A 19183-nucleotide genomic window follows, 5' to 3' on the forward strand; every position below is an offset into this window, starting at 1 on the left:
CAGTGCCAGTAGTTGTGCGTTTCCTTTGCCACATGACACTGTAAGGAGTTGACTCGTTTCAAATTATCCATAGTTTAGTAGACTGGTTTTTACTTTCACTCCAAGAAAACGATCATGCCCTCAAAATGAATGTAACTGCTACATTTAACTCTCAAGTTGTTGCCCACAATACAGCAATCCCCTTAATTATCTCACGAGAAGTAAGGCATAACATGTGCCAAGATGGTGAAAGAAAGGAGGCATGGAAAAAAAAGGAGTTGAGGAAGACACAGAGGAGCAAACGAGATGAAATGATGTAGACAGAAAAGAAATCTGCAATGAATCAAAAAGGAGCAAGCAGGAGATGAGGATGAAAGGGACTATAAAGGAAGCAGAAAATAACTGCAAAAACTTAAAAAGAAAAGATGAAGACAAATGAGAAGGGTGTTGACGAAGAAAAAAGATGGAAGGTGCAAGCAAGAAAGGGAAATTGAAAGAAGGCAATTAAAAAGGAGACGAGAGCATTAAGAAAGGCGAGGAGATGCTGACGAAGAGACAGTAGAAAGAGGAAACAATGTTTCTCTTTTTCAAGGCTACTAACACTGTTAACAGGAGAACAAAGGTTTGAGGAAAACAGGTAATTTAGTGAATCAGTGAATTCTAGACATTCTACAGTAGACCTCTTTTACTTTTCTTTTCTCCATAAGACATGACTGTTCATAATGCCTCACAGTTGCCAGCAACTTTTGAGTTGGAATCATTTTGCTTTTATATTACCTTGAGTTCAACATAACTTCATCTGTGTAGTGGAAACTGCACTCACTCCTGAGTAAGAAGATCTCAGAACCTTACACTGTCCAAATTGCTGTTAACCTATGTTTATTCTGAGTTTATGTTTGAATTACAAAAAAGGCACATTTTACATCGTCAGTTATCTCAATATTCATCAGCCTGCACTTAAAATAAGACACTCTTGGCGCGGTTAGCTAACTCAATTTTTTAAATAGACATTTACAGTGTCAAATTGGAGTAATTAAATATGAACCTTGTTATTGGCCCATCCTTATTGTTTTTTTTTTTTTTTTAATACGGTTTGGAGAGATCCAGGGGGCTACGTGGCAATGGGGGAATGTATATCGAAGGTACTCGCTGCAGCGTGCCCATGCATTTCAGTGCTTCTGCCATAGCCTTTTAACACATTTAAAAAAGACTGGTACGTTTTAAATGACATGAAATTATCGAACCACTATAATGAGCACTTTATTTTTCATTAAGTTCTATATTAGAATTAACTTTATTTTTCAAATGTCAGCCTTGAAAGCAAGATGCACAATGTCTGTCACCCCATTTTTGTTGTAAGAAGATCCAGCCTCATAGTCGCATATTTTATAATTACTCTTTGACACAATTTACAGGACTCGTAATGTACCATCTTCATGGTCCTCTTTGACCATTTACAAGAAGGGGGATCCATGGGACCCAAGTAATTATAGGCCTATAGCCTCGATCGATGCAGCGAGTAAGGTTTTTGCACTTCTGCTGCTTAGAGATCTGATCAGCTATTTGAGTCAGTTTTCCACCCTGTCCCCTTTCCAAGTGGGATTTAGGAAGAACATGGGAACCCCACTCAATACTACTATTCTCGATCATCTTCTTCAAACTCTTAAACGTGGTCAGACGGGGAATATGTATATGGCCTCGCCGGATATATCCTCAGCCTTCAAGTGTGTACATCGTTCTAGACTCTTGATGAAGCTATTTAACTATAATGTCCCGCCTAAGCTGGTTCTGCTGATGGCACACCTCCATAAAAAATCCAACTTGAGGATTCGGCTGAACCAAGAAGGGGCATTGTCTAGACTGAGTCCAGTTAAATTAGGTTTAAGACAGGGATGTATCCTTGCCCCTACTTTGTTCAATTGGTAACCTCAGTGACATCAGGGATTTGTGGCAAGACGAGGACACTTTCCCAGTGAGGCTGGCATCTGAGGATCCATTGGTTGCCATTCGACGATGATCTCGTACTTTTGACCAAACCCTGGCTGGCCTGCAACGGAAATTAGATGCATTCCATCTTTACACCTTGAGGAATAATCTGCAGGCCAACAGGGCTAAGCCCAAAGTTGTGATTTTTACAGCTGGTAAGAAAATCAAATCTATGAGGTGGTCTTTGGGGATCAAACAGCGGAGCAGGTTCCTTCAATAATTTGGTGGATAACATTGAATGACAGGTTGCTTCCCCTTATTTCTCACATGAATCTTTAATATGGGAAACTGTGTATGTTTTCCATAGTTCCCATCTTGAATGACTATCTCCTAAAGATTCAACCCATTTTATGTTGTGGCCCTTCTAGATTTGGGGTCTCACCTGGATTCTTTACAGGGTATTACATGGAGAAAGGTTTTGGGGCTTGCAGTTTCTGTGCCGAATGCTATAATTCGACACAAATTGGATTTAATTTCTTCAAAAGTACTCTATCAGTGGCGTCAGCTGTCGAATTATGCAAAACGTCTGTTACCTATGCCAAATTCCCTCTATATGGACTTATCCGGAAGGCTCAGGGATTCTTCTCTGAGCTCTGTAAATCTGCTCAAAGTTAGGATGTTTACTCTACTGGAATCCATTGATTCTTCGGAAGATGAATTAATGAAGTTTCCAGACGTGGTTTAGCACAAACTATTCAGAGAGGAGTGGAGGCTCACTGTAGAGACACTTCCATTATACTCCACCGACTGTGCAGTATCATCTTATCTTAAATGATTTCCGTCCAATAAAATCCACATTCTGTACTTACGCCACTGATGCCCCCGCAGCCCCCGCGTTTCGGGGGGCCCCGCCAGCACATGTCCTGGGAGGGGGCCCCACTGGAGAAAAAAAAAAGAAAAATATTTGTTTTCCCCCCAAAAAAAGTTTTCTTTTTGAATTCACTCTGCTTCATAAAGAAATAATTTCTGTAACGGAAAACATTTCTTTATGAAGGCAGAGTGACTACAAAAAGAAAATTTCTTTTTGAAGTCAGAGGGCACCACCCTCCACATGGCATGGAAGACCCTAGGCTGGAGGCCTCCATGTCATGGGGTGGGGGCAGCCCTATGACTTCAAAAAGAAATAGTTTATTTTCAAAGTCACTCCGCCATCACAAAGAAATTATTACTGTTATGGTTCAGTCCTTAACAGAAATACTTTCTTTATGAAGTCAGAGTGACTTCACGAAGAAACAATGGGCCTCATTACGGCTTTGGCAGTAACTGTGCCATTGCTACTGGCAGGTTTCCGCCGGACCCGTGATGATTTACTGGTGCACGACTTCCTGGTAACACCAGGGGATTACAACCCCAGCAGTATGGGAAGTCCCCATTTCCATGGGGAAAGGGGACCACGGAAACACTGGTACCATTAATGATGGTGCCGTTAATAATGGTGCCGGTGCTTCTGTGAAGGTCTGACCTGGCGGGCGGGACGGCAACCGCCCTCAGAGCTGTAATATGCCGGTCCGGAAACAACAGTGCCGGTAAGCTTACCGGCACCGTTGTTTCTAAACTGGCATATTTGTAATGAGGCCCAATTTATTTTTGAAGTATTAGGGCTCCCCTCAACCCGATGACGTGTGTGTGTGTGTGTGTGTGTGAGTGTATGGTGACCGGGTGCACACTTAAATGTACGGGTGGCTGCCTGTGTGAGTGTGTGGTAAAAGGGTGCACACTTAAATGTATGGATGGCTGCCTGGGTGTGTTTTCCTGTATGGTGAAAGTGTGCACACTTAAATATACAGATGGCTGCCTGGGTGTGCCTGTATGTCGAAAGAATGCACACTTAAATGTATGGATGACTCTATGGCTGGGTGTGCGTGTGTTTATATGGTGATTGGTGTGTGTGCTTGCATCCAGGGGCGCAACAAAAGATACATTTCAGGGGCCTAATGCTTCAAATGTTGGCAGAGGAGCTAACTTCATGGGACGTGGGGGAGGGCCAAACTTATTTGTTTGGGGGGATCTAATTTCTTAACACATTTTAATGAGACTATTCTAGTGCAGCTTCAATGTTACAAGCAGTTAAGTCTTTCTCCTTTAAGGTTGAAGCACCCACTTATGGACTGCTGCGAGAATGAGTGGTCTCCTCTTCCCTCTCTACCCTTCCAATCAATCCCCTGGCATGCACGTATTAAACCCACATGGTGATTTCAATTGCCTAAAAAATGTGGCATTTGAATGCAGGTACTAACAGTGAAATGCTTTGTTAGTAATTGCTGGGCTCTTGTTAACAGCGAAATCCAGGTGCCATTTAACATCTGTGTCCTGTTCTGTCTGGCAACTGCTCTGAAGGTCAGCCAGGTCGAGTCAACATAGCCCAAAATTTCAGGGGGCGGGGGGTGCTGAATCCCAGTCAACTCAATGGTGTTGCACCAATACTTGTGTTTAATGCCTTGATTACTCATTACTCCTAGCCCTATTATTCCTTGTCCCAGTGTGTATGAGAAAGTACTTGTGTATAAGGAACTCTGCCTCATACACAAGTACTGGGATGAGGTAGAGGTACATGGAGTTAAGGCCTGACTTAGCTACCTATAATCTTCATTACTCCTAGTCCCACTCTTCCACATCCCAGTACTTACCTATGAGGCAAAGAGCCTCATAAGTAAGCTCTGGGACAAGGAAGAGGGATGTGCTAGCCAAGGAGCTGATTTTGGAGGTTGGGGTTTGGGTGGGAGGCAGAGGGGATGTTTGTGGGTGGGCGGGATTGTGCAACAAATCATAATGGCTGTCCATGTCCAGGCTAAGCAGGCATGATTTGTGGTATTAGTGGCTAGAGAGGCGTTTTGGTGCAGCCAGTCTAGTCATTTCTCAGTTTGGTACGACTATTTTAACTGGGCATTTCTGATAAAACAGTCCTGCTAAGTGAATTACCTGGCTAGACTGTCATTTGGGTGCTGCCAGTCTAGCCATTTCTTACTGCAGTATTGTATATTTTTCTGGGCATCCGTGATCAAATGATATGATATGTCATTTATAATGCGCCTGTACACAAGTGTTTCTAGGTGCGACAAGACAAGGGAGGGAAGAGGAAGGATAAGACAAACGATCTTACTAGGGTATGTGTCATTCAGATCGTTCAAGTGCGAGAATGAGAAGTGCAAGGGGAAAGGGAGGGGGGGGAAGTGCAAGGAAGAGGGGAGGGAAAAACAGAGCAGCAATGCTCTGAGTAAGTGCAGCATGGGCAGCAGGGCTCTGGGTAGTGCAAGGAGAACAAGGGACTGTAGGGGTACAGTTAAAGCCCCTAAGTGCGTGGTAGGCTCAGAGGCAGTGCAAGGATGACTGATCAAGAAAGAGTCTGGACACAGTGAGACTCTGAGGGTAGCCAAGCAACCAGTCGGTACAGCAGACAGGTAGGTCGGGTAGGCCAGCAGGGGAGGGAGAGAGAGAGAAAGCAGAGGAGAAGAGGAATGTTTTGAGCTGCTTCTGGAACTTCAGGTGGTACGGCTCAAGTGTGAGAGGGGCAGGGAGGCACCTGCAGAGGGGAGAGATCTACCCCCCACTCTCAGCCTGGAGAAGCATCTAACCCTTAGAGAGTTGTAGGTAGCTGAGCGAAGGGCTTGAGAAGGAAGATCATTTGGAAGAGAGCGTTTGATGAAGTGCGGGCCCCGGGCCAGAAAGCCTTGTGGACAATGCAAAGGGTCTTGAACTTGATCCTTGCAGCAACTGGGAGCCAGAGGAGAGATTTCAGGGCTGGAGAAATACGATCCCTGTGCTTGAGGTCAAGTATAAGTCTTGCAGTCCTGTTCTGGATTAGTTGCAGAGGGTGGAGAGTAGAGGAAGGCAGATTGAGAAAGAGGCTGTTGCAGTACTCCAGCCTAGATAGAATCAGGGCTCTGGAGGCAGTGAGCTTCTAGGGGAAAGTGAGAAAGGGAAGATTCCCTTTGAGGAAGGGCAGCTGGTAGTGGGACTTCTTGGCAACATCCGAGATTTGAGGAGAGAAAGAGAGAGTGGAGTCAAAGATGACACCAAGGTTGTTTGCCTCAAAGGAAGGCAAAGGAAGAGGGCCAAAGGTGGGTGGCCAGAGTGAGAGAGGGGAAAGCAGGGGCATGAGTCCAAATGAGAAGGATCTCCATCTTACTGACATTAAGGCAGAGATCGTTGGAGGCACACCAATCCTGAATCGCGGATAGACAGTCAGGAATGAGCGAGAAAAGAGAGGAGTCTGAGGGGAGCCTGAAGGAAAGTGGAGTGTCATCCGCATAACACTGAAAGTTAGAGGCGAAGGTAGAGTTCAGGTGGGCCAAGGGGGCCAAGTAGAAGTTGAAAAACAAGGGTGAGAAGATGGAGCAGAGAGAAAGGGACCAAGATGGACCTGGGAGGGGCTGTCCAAGAGGAAGGACGTCAGCCACTCAAGGGCCTGATCCATGATGCCCAGTTTCTCATGGAGTCCATTGATCAGGATTGCATGGTTGCCCGTGTCGAAAGCAGAGGAAAGATCAAGGAGGATGAGGACAGAAGGAATGCTGGAATCAAGGTTAGAGAGCAGATCTTCACAGGTGTTCAGGAGAACAGTTTCCATGCCTCTGGAAGCTCTGAAGCCAGACTGAAGGTCATGGAGACAACCAACAGATTCTGTGTGGAGAGTATGCTGGGAGATGGACAACTTTTACAACAGTTTTCACAGGAAAGGAGTGATGGAGATTGGGTGATAGTTTGCTGGGCAGGCAGGATTGGCAGATGGCTTCTTGAGGAGTGGGTGCACAAGGGAGTGCTAAAGGGGAGAGGGGAACGTTCCAATGGCAAACAAGTGATTACAGAAATCGGGCAAAGCTGAAGCAAGGGTGTCAATATGGTCCTTTATGGTTCTGGAGGAGCAGGGGAGCACCTGTTTGGATGGCACTTTCATAGATCAGACTTATCTAGAAACCTCGTCATGTGTTGTCAGAGAGAAAGAGGAGAAAGGAGGAAGAGGAGATGGAGGACAGGACGTCCTGAGTTTTAGCGGAGAAGTGAGATGACAAAGCCATACAGTGTTCCTGGGAGGGAACAGGAGAGGTAAAGGCCGCAACAGGCTTGACCAGGTCCTTGCAGATTTTAAAGAGCTTGGCCGTGTTGTTAGAGGCCACAGGCTTGAATGTGTGTTCTCTTCTTGATGAGTGTTATTGCTTCGACTGGCATTTTGGTGCAACCAGTCTAAGTATGTCTTAATGTGGCCTGGCATGCTTTACTGTAATGTTATTAAGTGTCTACACTGGTCTACATTGTGCAGCCAGTTGGACATGTTTTCATTGTGGCATGGCATTTTAATAGCAAAGCATTAATGTTCCTCTGCACTGTTGACTTGCATCTATTGGATTGGTGTTACCCTACAAAACAATTGCAACCACTCTGGCTTTTTAGCCAATTTTTCTCAGAAAATGTGCTGCATATCGCATCAAAACACATTTATATCTTTCTCCTAGTGCAGGGTGTGGCATATCCTTCAGCAGCACGTGTGTGCGTATTTTGCAAGTGTGATAATCTATGCCGGGCCAGAATGTGGCATGACCAGTGATTTGTTGCCGAGTTGGGGGGCCCCATCAGCATGGCTCACAGGGGGGCTCCCACATTTTGTGTTACGCCACTGACTTACGCTTTAGGTTGAATCAGTTCCATACAAAAAAGAACCAAGAATTTGGAAACCGGGAGGTGGGGGGGATTTTGTGTGGGAGGGGAATTTGTTGAAGTGAGTGGAGTGTCGTTTATGTAAGTCACCAGGTGTTATGGATTGCCAAGCCTTCGGTAATTTGAGGAAAAAAGCATTTTGTAAAGAAGTGGGCAGTTTTAACTATGCATTTTCAAAGGCTTTTTTATGGTCTCGACTAGAGTGGGGCGAGAATCTGTCTCTGTTCATCGCCATGGGTCAATTTATAAACGACATTTTAAATCTGATTTGATGACTGTGCTAAGGAATGGTATTAGTTTGATAGCTGTACAGGTTTTTTTTTATTGTGGTATTGTGTTTTTATGTCTGCTTTTTTTATTTGGTGTAAGGTTTTCTGTAAACCATGTCACAATAAACAAACACATGTATGCCATGCATCACTCGGCGATCTTCACAGTGTTTCTATAAAACATGTTGTTCAGTGTCTTCTGCTTACTGCTGCTACTGTTCATGGTCATTGTTCTGTGTGTACGAGTCAAGCAAGTTGACTTGTGTACATACAAAGTGCACCGGCTTGCAGCCGAGCTTGCGGTTTTAAATGGACTATTGGCCCTCAGCTCTCCGTTCTTACAGAGCAATTCCCGTATAATGATTGTTTTAAGTTAACCTTTCTGGTTCTGTGTTTGTTCCGGCAGATTCAGTACCTCAAGACAGACGCTGATGTGGATACCAGATTCCTTTTTCTCTAGGTAATTTATTTGAGCCGTTTAATTTGCACATGAGTGTGTTCCCTTGGCTGTAAAGCAATATTGAGCGCCCACGAGCCGGCAGTCCAACGTGTACTTCGTGAAATGCCACTGCACATTTAAATTGACCTTTAGTCATTGGGCCTCATTACACGGTAGGCGGTAAACCATGGTGCTATTAGCGCCATGGTTCATGCCGGTAATTTACCGGTACTGCCTTGGAGGAAAGGGGAATTACCGCCCTATTCCAAGGTTGGGAAGGTGGTAATTCCTCCTTCCTCCATTGCCCTTCCCCATTCCCATTTTTGCCCCATAGGGCATAAAGGGAATGGGGAAGGCGCTAATTATGGTACCGCAAATTGCGGTACCGTAATTAGCTCCCTGGTCCCTTTGCGGATTGGATTTTTAACGCCTGCAAAAAGCAGGCGTTAAATTCCCCAACCCGCAAAGGGACCTCGTAGTAAGGCGGTAAGGATTTACCGGTAAAATACCGGTACCGGTAAACCCTTACCGCCTACCGTGTAATGAGGCCCATTGTGTCCAATAGTGATTTGATCCAAGGTATATTGCATGCACCATGATTTTATCATTGATAAATATGTTTGTCTCATCTACTGCTCCTTTATGCATATGTATTTCTACGGGAAGGATTGCATTTATTCTGCTTGTTATGTCAACGCGATTAGTGAGCACTGCACTCGCTTCATATTCAGAATGGGCAGGCAGAGTTTGATTCTTGATTTGAGTTTACCAATCTGTTGGCACCAGGTTTCATGTGGACTTAGCTGTACACCTTTACTCCACAAAATAGCCTGCTCCCAACCAACATCTCTGCACAAAATATAGGAGGGACAACCCCCACCCCATAGCACACCACAATGCACAACACTGGCCGGGGTGCATGCCACAGGTTGGCGAAAGCGGAGGGGTTACGATGGAGCGTCACCACTAACCAACGCACTAAAAATCTCATCCCTCTGCTTGCATCTCTCAAACTGCAAACCAAACACAGTCATACCTATACAGCACAACAAACCGCACGCACTTCACTGCAACAACGAAACAAACCACACATAGCCTTGCACAACACCACATGACAACTGCCGACTGAAAAATCACACCTACGCTCAGCAAACGGTGTAAACCAAACTGAAGCTGCCAACAGCACATCACAGCTCTCTTGCGCCTTTCTCCCGCTCAGTCCTACTAACATACCATACCCTCTTGCTTTTCTGATCCGCCAGAGCGCCATGGGACCACACAGGTGGTGATAGTGTGCTGTATTTATATCCTTTAACATAACATTATACTAACCTAACTCCTATGCCCAAAAAGGGCAGAATTGCTACTTAAATCATTCTGGGTATGGCAGTAAGAGACACTGTATCCACAACAGATGGCATCCACCCTCCATGTCACAATCGCCTATGTCTCTCCAACCACAACCCATTTCCCTTTCCCTCTGTCTACAGCCCCTACCTTTTATTGCAGTGGTAAAGGAAATGCAGACTGCACAATCACATCAACCTTCATTTCCTAGCTGTCGCCCTGGGATACTAGTTATGAAGAGTGTGCTTTTGAATGCTGAAGGGTTCCTAAATGTGTAAGTGCTATAGGGCTTGTACGTAGCAAAGAGTGTCTTTATGTATTCATGCTGGCGGGTGTTTGTGTATTGCTTATTATATTTTTAGATGCTAGAGAATGCTGCTTGGAAATGCACTTGAAGGTGTGTGAGACTGCGTGTGTGAGCGGCTAAGCAATGTAACGGTGTATACACACACACACACACACACACAAGTGCTGGAATATTTGTAAGAGATGAATCGGTGTATGTGAATTTGCTTTAAGGTGTTGGTGATAGATGGTGCGCATGTGAGAGTGCTGCAGACTGTGTGTATGTTTGTGTGTGTTTGTGTGCGGGAGAGAGAGAGGTGTGGAAGGACAGAGGCGTGGAGGATGTTGTGTATGGTCACACACAATCACGGTCTGTAGAAGAATCGTTCTTTTCAATATATTTTATATGTATGTTCATTGCATCTATCACACATAGCAATAAAAATTTCTGTATCTCAGTGGGCTATTCCCAACATCGGAAAATGCACCACTTATCAACAGCCGAGAGGAAAAGGATGGAAATCACCTTCTGCCTATTGATACAATCACAATATGAACAATTGAGAATCAGTCCCAAGTGTTTCAGAAAAAATAGGCATTTTACATTAGATAATGCCTGGTGCTTAGAATTTTCTAGAGCTATATCTGCACAACAGTGTATGTAACTTTATTGGCCAATGTAGTGCCAGCCACTAGAAAAGAACAACTTGTACTAATAACACACAATACATATAGGACACCTTAACTCTAAGGTCCTCTTACAACATCTAAAAATGTACAGACGGTAGTCTTATGTGAGACCTGGTGTGAAGCACAGGTCTAATTGATTTAATTCAGTCTATGCCCGTTTATTCTGTACACAGATCGTAAAAATGCATGAGACCAGCTCATGCTATATCGAGGTCGACCGGTTTCATAACCGTATCTTGTTTAGGTCATCTTCATCAGGACTTTACTCATAACAAAGGGGTGTTGACTCCCTGTTTGGGTAAGTTGCTTGCTCCCATACATGTGTTTTCATGCTCTGCACTTTTTTTGGTGCAAGCACTGTGTCTCAATGCCCAAAGCAGTTGAAAGGCTGTGGTCTCCTATTTCACCTCCAAGGTGTATATCCAGGCGCTCAGATGATAAAGTCTGGATTGTTGTGTTCCCATACTTCCTAGCTAAGTGGTCCCATGTGTCAGCCACTAGCTTTGTTATGGTGCTGAAATACAGATGCTGAGGCCTGTGCAGACTCGGGTGCTGCAGAACTTCTCGCAGGTCCCTTCTGAACACCGCCCAGTCCATTGACACCCATACTTTCCCCCTGCTGCCCGAGAGCCACTCCCTTATGATGCAGATCTGGGTTGCCTCATAGCATTGCTGGAAGTTAGGGAGTATCAGTCCACCCTCCCGTCTGGGGACATCAAAAAAGTTGCAATTATGCTGCGGGCACGTTCTTCTCAGATGAACTGGCAAGTTATTTTCCACAGGTCCTGAAAAAAGCTATTGGTCCCGCCAGCGGCAGAGCCTGAAAGAGGTACAACAATCGAGGAAGCGTGACCATCTTGACTGGCGCTATTCTGGCCAGCCAGTAGATTCTTAGATTTTTCCACTTAGTAAGGTTCACTTTTATGGATGCCAATATAGATGGGTAATTGGAGCTGAGGTGTTATGTTTATTCCCCGGTATCAGGTCCCCCCTGGAGCCCAGATAAATGGTGAGGCTGCCTTCAGGTCCTTAACCTCTCTACAACTCGCCGTAAGGTTGAGCAGTTCCGATTTAGAAATGTTGATCCTCAGGCCTTAGACCCCCCCCCCGAACTCTGTTAGCGCCCTCCTAAATGCCCCTACCGACTCCACTGGTTTGGTGAGTGCAAGCAACATGTCGTCTGCAAATGCTGTTGCTTTCTGCGGGACCCCTCCGAAAGGTTTCCTATGTACCTCTTTCGACACCCGCAGAAATTGTAGAAATGGCTCTTAAGTAGATGGTGTAGAGCAGGGGGGATACTGGGCAGCCTTGTTTGGTCCCTCTACTCAGACTGAAGCGCCTGGATAAACACCCATTGATGGAGCTACGAGCTGTGGGGGTATTATAATTCGTCTGAACCATATGGATGAAATCCACATCCAAACCCATCCCCCTCATCCCCTTAAACATGAATTACCATTATATCCGGTCGAAACCCTTCTGAGCGTCGAGGGAGAGACTGACCTTTTCCACCAGGTGTGCAATGCGCCTGATATTATCGAATGGCGGTCGCCCCATCACAAACCCTGATTGGTCCGGGTGAATAAAATGTGACAGGAGCCTACCAATCTATTGGCTAGGATTTTGGTATAGATTTTGGCGTCAATATTGATTAACGCAATTGGCCTACAGGAGCTGCACCTGGTGGAGTCTTTATTTGGTTTGGGAATGATTTCTGCCTCCTCCATTGATGCCGAGATCGACCCGATTCTCGAAAGTGATTGCCTTTTCAGATGGGGTAGTAAAAAGCAGCGGTATACCCATCCGGCCTAGGTGACTTATTGGGGGGATCGTAGAAATAACTGTCCTTACCTCCTCCTGTTATCTCCCTTCCCAATGCTTCCCTAGCCTCTTCTCCCACTTTAGGAAGTTGTACCACATTGATATATTCCTCATGCATTTTCCCCGGTAGGGTCTGAGAGTGGTACAGCTCCCCGTAGTATTGGCAAAGACTTCCTGGATCTCCTCCCTGAGAGTGCTGCAACCCTTGATCATTTAGTATTGACGTTAGTGTTGCTAGCTGATGCCCCCCTCAATAATCGCGCCAGTAACTTGTCCACCGTGTTGGCTTTGGCGTAGAATCACAGCCATACAAATAATGGGGATCTCTCTGCCTTTGTAGTTCTAAAGACATTAAGCTGACCCACTGCCTACCGATACTTCGTCACGGCCCATCTAGTTGGCGCACCTGCCATGAATTTCTTGAGTGCATCTACCTCGGCCTCCAGTTATGCCTCAAGCTTAAGCGCTTTTCTCTTGCCACCTTGGCCGCTTTGAACTCTCCCCTCAGCGTTGCTTTGAACGTATCCCACCTGGTAGTCTCCACCGCGTTTAGGTAAAACACAAAATCCCTGATATTATTCGCTTGGGTCTCTCAGCCGTTCTCCAGGTAGCGTCCAGTGCTGCGGTGCCACCTTACGCCCAGTGAGGGGGAGAACCTTTGAGACCACTGTGTGGTCTGCAATGCCGAGGGGATCCACCTCTACCTCCGTCACTTTCCCCAGAAGGGGGCCCGAGACCCCAATATAGCCAATACGTGATTGTGAGCCATGTACTGTGGAGAAAAGGGTGACACCCTCCCTGTACACGTGCAGCCCACTCCAGACATCCCACTCCAGACATCCCTAAAGCCCAAAGTGTCGAACCTGTCCCTCCACGGCTTGGACGCCACCTCGCCCCAATGGGTCGACCCCTTTGTGTCCCTGTCCAGCTCCTGAGGCCATTTTAGATTGAAATTGCCCAGCAGTTTCATGTGGCCTCCAGCGAACCCTTCCAGCGTGTCCAGAAGTTCCCTCAAAAACCTTTCCTGCCCTGTGTTAAGGGCATATAGAGTAGCTACTGTTTATGGGATCCCTGCAACCTCTCCAACCAACACTACGAATCTGCCCCCTTTCTCAGCCTTCGTGGCTCCTTCCCAAAAGTCCAACGTGTCGAGAAAAGCCCCGGCCACTCTGCATGTCTTGTTTGGTCCTGAAGCCTGGCAAATCCATACATTTCCCCCCTAATCTCAGTCTCGCTTGATCGGACCACACAAGATGCATCTCCTGAAGTGCCAAAATGTCAGGACCTGACTTCCTCGTGAGCCCTCTAATTTCTTTCGTTTGAGTGGGGAGTTAAGTCCCCTCACGTTATGTGTTGCCCACTTGAATGCTCACGCTATCAGTACGTGTGCAACTTGCTACCCCTCCCCCCAGAGTCCATCTCCTCCTCATATCTCCCTTGTTACATTGGTCTCCTCCCGTACACCCTTCCCTTGCGTTAAATGCCTTGCACCTCTACCTAGCCCTAGCATCCCTCCTGTCTCTGTCCCGACAATGGTCCCCAACCTCTGGTCCCTCCCGCTCTCCTCGCCTGCCCTCGATCCCTCTCCCATCCCAATCCCCAACTCCGGGATGTCCCCTCCCCTGCCTTTCAATTCTTCTTTTGAAATGTTTGCTCATTCAGTGCAATACACTGACCAGAAATATTGCAGGCCCCTTCACTAAAGGTGATGCACACCAATGCACCATATCGCTAAAGTGAAGTGTTCCAACAAAGATTCTGCCAGTGCTCAGTATGTCTGGGGCCAGGTCTCCCCCTGGCAAATACACGCAATAAATCATAAACTTACAGTCCGGGTTCTAAGAGGTTCCTGCACCCTTTTCCTCGCGGTTCTTGGGTTCTCTTCTCCTGAGGTTTCAGTCCCTGGTTTAAGGGTTCCAGCAGCCTGTTCCCCACAGTTCTCAGGGTCTTTTCTCGTTGGCTCGAGGTCCCATATGTTACTGTTGGTGGATTATACAAAGGGGGCTGTGTGGCGGGCCTTTCAGATGGATTGGGGCCACAGGATGACAGGAGAATTCTCTTTCATTGGTCCCTCACTTCCTTCCTCTGTCAGGGTTCCTTCCACTCCTTCAACCACCTACACCAATCCCTCCTCCCGTTCTCACCCCAAGAATCGCTCACACAAAACTGTTATATGTGATTTTTACCGATCGACATTATAGAGTGGTACATTTAATCGGGTCTATACACCCCAAGCCCCCTGATTTTCCACCCTTATAATGCCACCCCATCCTGACCCATTTTAACCCCTTACCCACTACCCTTTATATATTTATTTAATCTTTTCAGTGTTATTGTCCGCTCTGTTATGTACCACTCTGTAATGTTTGCGATAAAATGTCTGGCTACCCGCAAAACTTCTCACCAGGGTACCCGTCTTCCTAGAAGTATATTGCTTGCTCTTGGGTCTGTTAACATCTCTTTAATTTAATTCCTCTACACATCTCTCTGTACTGCCACCTCCCGTTGTCTTTTCCTAGTCGTTGAAGTCCTGTCTTCAGTTCTTTACACTGACTCCTTGAGGCTACCCAATATTTCCCCCTCAATTCTTTCCGTCCCCTCCTCTTTCACCTTTATGAAGTGTCTGCGCTCCTCTTCCCTTTAACACTTTCTCTACTGGCTCTGTTTCACTTTCCTTTGTTGTTTCGTATTTTCTCTCATTAATTTCTCACGTCAGCTGCTTGTTCTCACCACCTCCTTCACCCCTTTGGGCACTAGCCCTAGAACCATTCAGGGTCTCCAATAATGTGCTGTCTCTTTCCTTCTGCTTTCTTGTGTACACCTCCTTTAGAGCAATTTAGACTAATATCCCTCCATCTTCTTCACCTCCTTGGGCACCTCCTTCACCCCCTTGGGCACCTCCTTCACCACTTTGGGCACCAGCCTTAGAGCAATTCGGATTCTCTAGCTTCCTACTTGGCTTTTCTTCTTCTCACTCCTTTGGGCCCCTCCTTCACTCATTTGGGCATCTACATTAGAGTCATTCAGACTCTCTAGCTCCCTAATAGCCCCCTCCCCCATCTTCTTTACCCCTTCGAGCCCCTTCTTCACTCATTTGGGCAGCTCCATTAGAGTAATCCAGATTCTCTAGCTCCCTACTAGCCCTCTCTTCTTCTGACTCCTTTGGGCCCCTCCTTCACTCATTTGGGCATCTCTCTTGAGTAATTCAGATTCTCTAGTTCCCTATTACCGCACCCACCCACCCCAATCTCAGCTTCTTCACCCCTTTGTGCACCTCCATTACCTTCTTTGGGCACCAAACTTACAATATTTCAGGTATTTCGGTTTTTGTTCTTGATTGCCCTCTTATTTCACCCCTGTGCATCTCGTTCACCCCTTTGAGTGTCTTATTCCCTCCACTCTTCTGAGCCCTTCTCCTTGACCTCTGTTTCAATCTCCTCCTGAACTCCATGACCCTTTCCTCCCCAGCCTTGGGGTCTGCCATATTGGAGTTCCCCAGCCCCTCTTTCCCTTCATGACTGTCCAATAGGGTCTAGCTAAATGCCTCTGTGATCCCTTGGTCTAGCTCAGGTGCCCTTCCTCCAGGTGCAATTTCAGGACCAATGAGAGCGAGAGTTGAGCGCACCGCTGCGTCCAGCTCCAATGCTTAAGGGCCTGGCGTAGCTAGAATTACTGTGTGATAACCTTCTGTGCGTGGCATGGTGGACCCATCCCTAAGCTTTTCCCCGTGCTGACCCTTGTACCCACAACTGGCCCCATTGGGCACCCCACCATCCATCAGCGGTGTCATGCAGGGCATTTCGTCACAGCTTGTTAAGGATCAACATCTTTTTATGTTCCAATTTTCCTCACATTTGAGAAGTTGATGTTGTGTCTGGATCTTTTGCATTTGTGTGATTAGACGTTTCCTTTACTCTAGATGTTGTAGTTTTTTGCTGGGATCATTTTCAGGAATAGCCTGATATCATTGCCAGATAAACGAACAAAGAATGCGTCTAAATGGTTGTTCAAATAAATAGTTAAAACCCTTTTATGTTTTTCAGCTTGTTGAGTGGACGAATTTCAACACTACGGGATGAAACTGGAGCTGTAAGTATGTTGGTTGAGCACAACTCTAGCTGTACCCGGCGTATCATACACTGATCTAGCACTGCCCCCTCATTACCTCTGCGCTCTCTCTTTCTTCCTCTCTCTCTCTCTCTCTCTCTCTCTCTCTCTCACTCTGTCTATTTCTATTTGGGTGAGAGTCTTTGTCAGTTTCACACGTTTTCTAGAGCCACCCCAGCCATTGGTGCATACAATTCAGTAATGGTAAGAATGTTACACTTGCCTTATTGAACAGTCATTGCACTATTTTGACATATCCCTACATCAGAAATCCAGACACCTTTGCGTAAAATCAAAGAGCTTTTTGGGAACATAGGAATGACCACAGACCTTTATACTTGACATATATGGCTGTGATAAACTGGTTGCGTGTCTTAATCATGTAGTACACAATACACACCGAGCTTGGTGCACATTTCGTTTTTCAAAACACCCACCCCGACATTAAAATGTTTTAAACATTGAACCATGTATACTGATTCCAACAGCCTCAGGATGTGGATGTGAGGATGGCATCCCTGTGACATCAGTCAGGCTGATGTGGTCTGTCCTGAGATAGCCCTTCCCGGCATCCCTGTGACATCAGTCAGGCTGATGTGGTATGTCCTGAGATAGCCCTTCCCGGCATCCCTGTGACATCAGTCAGGCTGATGTGGTCTGTCCTGAGGTAGCCCTTCCCGGCACGCGCTCCGTGTTAGCTGGGTCTTAGGGTAAGGTTGCCTGCGCACATGCTCAGTCAGTTCCCAGAGCACAGACGCCCTTAGAACATTGTTTTAAAGGCTTGCTACCACTGATAAAACGATTAGCATTTGAAAGCATGCTCGATAGTACACACATGTCCATGCCGCCTGTAGGCACTATGAACTGAATTACACCACACTCCAAATCTTACTGTTTTTGTTCCCAAATATCTGAACTCCTTGGAGCTTGTCACCTGCGCATCTGGCCGACTTTAACATGACTGTCTGCGTTTCATTGGCAGAACATGGATGGCCCTGTCCCTCAGATTGGACATGGTTGGAAACCCTCTTAAAACTCGCAACTCTTTACTGACACGCATCTGGCTTTCCAAGCAAGTTGAAATGCATTCCCTTAGGAGCCCAGTGCAAAGCATGGTTTTAAAAGTTAGAATTTAGGGAAATTGAAAGAGATCTGCTGGTAAACATTGATAAAGCGGACAGTGTCCAGCATGTCTGCCCGTATCGCTGAATCGAATACAGAAATATTCAACAACATTGATTAAGGAACTGGAAAGATTAAAATTAAAAAATTCGTACTATTTTCTTCACAAACACATTTGTAGTACTTTTTTCAGATGCACATGTGTGTGTGTGTGTGTGTGTGTGTGTGTGTCTCAATCCAGTATTGCAAATGTACCAACTTTTCACGCCAAGAAACATGTTATAAATGACATATCAATTCGTGCAAAGGAGAAATTACGTGTAAAATCACTTGGTGATGTCGTTTGGAAGAGGATATGCATGTAAGTTAATTTTGAACTGTACACAAATCTACCACGCAGCAAGCTTTCTTCGATTGGTAAACGAGCAACGTGTACTTTTGTGTTGGCCCTACAGCCATGGTATTCATGATTTGCAAGGCGTCGTGGCATGCTAGTTAAATTGATGGTGTAATCTGATCGGTTAAATTGGGTCAGTGGACTAGTCGAATAACCCAGATGACAGTAATGCACAATTTGCGTGTTTCGGATAAGAAAACATTTTTGAATCGGTAAAGTTAGTTTGAATTGATTTGCATGGCCTGGTCTCGGGGGAGATAGCTCAGGGGCAACGTGCTCGCCTTGGAAGCAAGACAACACGGAGCAACACAGGGTCGATTCCCGGGTCTGCGCTTAGAAACCTCTTGGTATTAAGCACAATATAAATAACCAATCATATCCTATCATGGCCTTGCTATCTGTGTATTGTGGCTTATATTCCTATTGAAAATGGACACATAACAGCCCTGTGGAATGCACTCCGACCCTGGGGAGCGTTAGGGAGAACATTAGAGGTTTGGCTGTTTACTATTTTTATCAAAGTTGGATTTTGTGATAGACTCCAGAGATTTGGTGATGGATCCATTGATCCAGCTGACCTGACCTAGACCTGTTGAAATGGTCCTCTTCCTGAAATTGTCTTAATTAAACTAAAAGCCTACCTCCTCGCCTCAGAGTTACCCTCTCTACCAATCTGCCATCTGCCTCCTGCCTCTGTCCCTTACTTCCTCTGCCTCCACTCTAGCACTTCCTCATGGTCACATCCCTAATGCACCTGGCTGTACCGCCTATCTGCACTTAAAAATGTCTGTTGGTTGTCCTTAATCTATGGAAGTCCGTCCACCCATGTATTGTCCCCGGTGACTGTTCCCTTTAGTCCGCTCCACAACCTGGTCAGGATGTCTCTCAATCTCATCCCATTGTAAGAAGCTCACTGCTTGCCACCAATTCTGATTTCTTATTGTACGTTCCTTTGTGATCAAAAGAGCATTGTTCCTTTCTGTATATAAGCAAATCAAATAAATAACATAAATACATTAAAATAAAAGATTGGTGAGGATTGTGGGGGCTGCAGCTGTTTTCAGCCATGCCCCCGTCACAGTGGCCACT

At 45.9% G+C, this 19183-nt stretch overlaps 1 protein-coding gene across 2 annotated transcripts in view; it reads left to right on the forward strand.

Annotated features, from left to right (window-relative positions):
- The window catches only part of KCTD3 (potassium channel tetramerization domain containing 3), a 529442-nt gene that overhangs the window by 58011 nt on the left and 452248 nt on the right, over nucleotides 1-19183 (forward strand). For both annotated transcript variants that reach the window (XM_069608570.1, XM_069608569.1), the window contains exons 2-3: nucleotides 8293-8346; nucleotides 16512-16557. In XM_069608570.1, the coding sequence (XP_069464671.1) occupies nucleotides 8293-8346; nucleotides 16512-16557 (100 nt within the window). The remainder of the gene's footprint in view (nucleotides 1-8292; nucleotides 8347-16511; nucleotides 16558-19183) is intronic.

Source organism: Ambystoma mexicanum, chromosome 4q (genome assembly GCF_040938575.1).
Source record: "Ambystoma mexicanum isolate Mex_15411 chromosome 4q, UKY_AmexF1_1, whole genome shotgun sequence".
Taxonomy (NCBI): Eukaryota; Metazoa; Chordata; class Amphibia; order Caudata; family Ambystomatidae; genus Ambystoma; species Ambystoma mexicanum.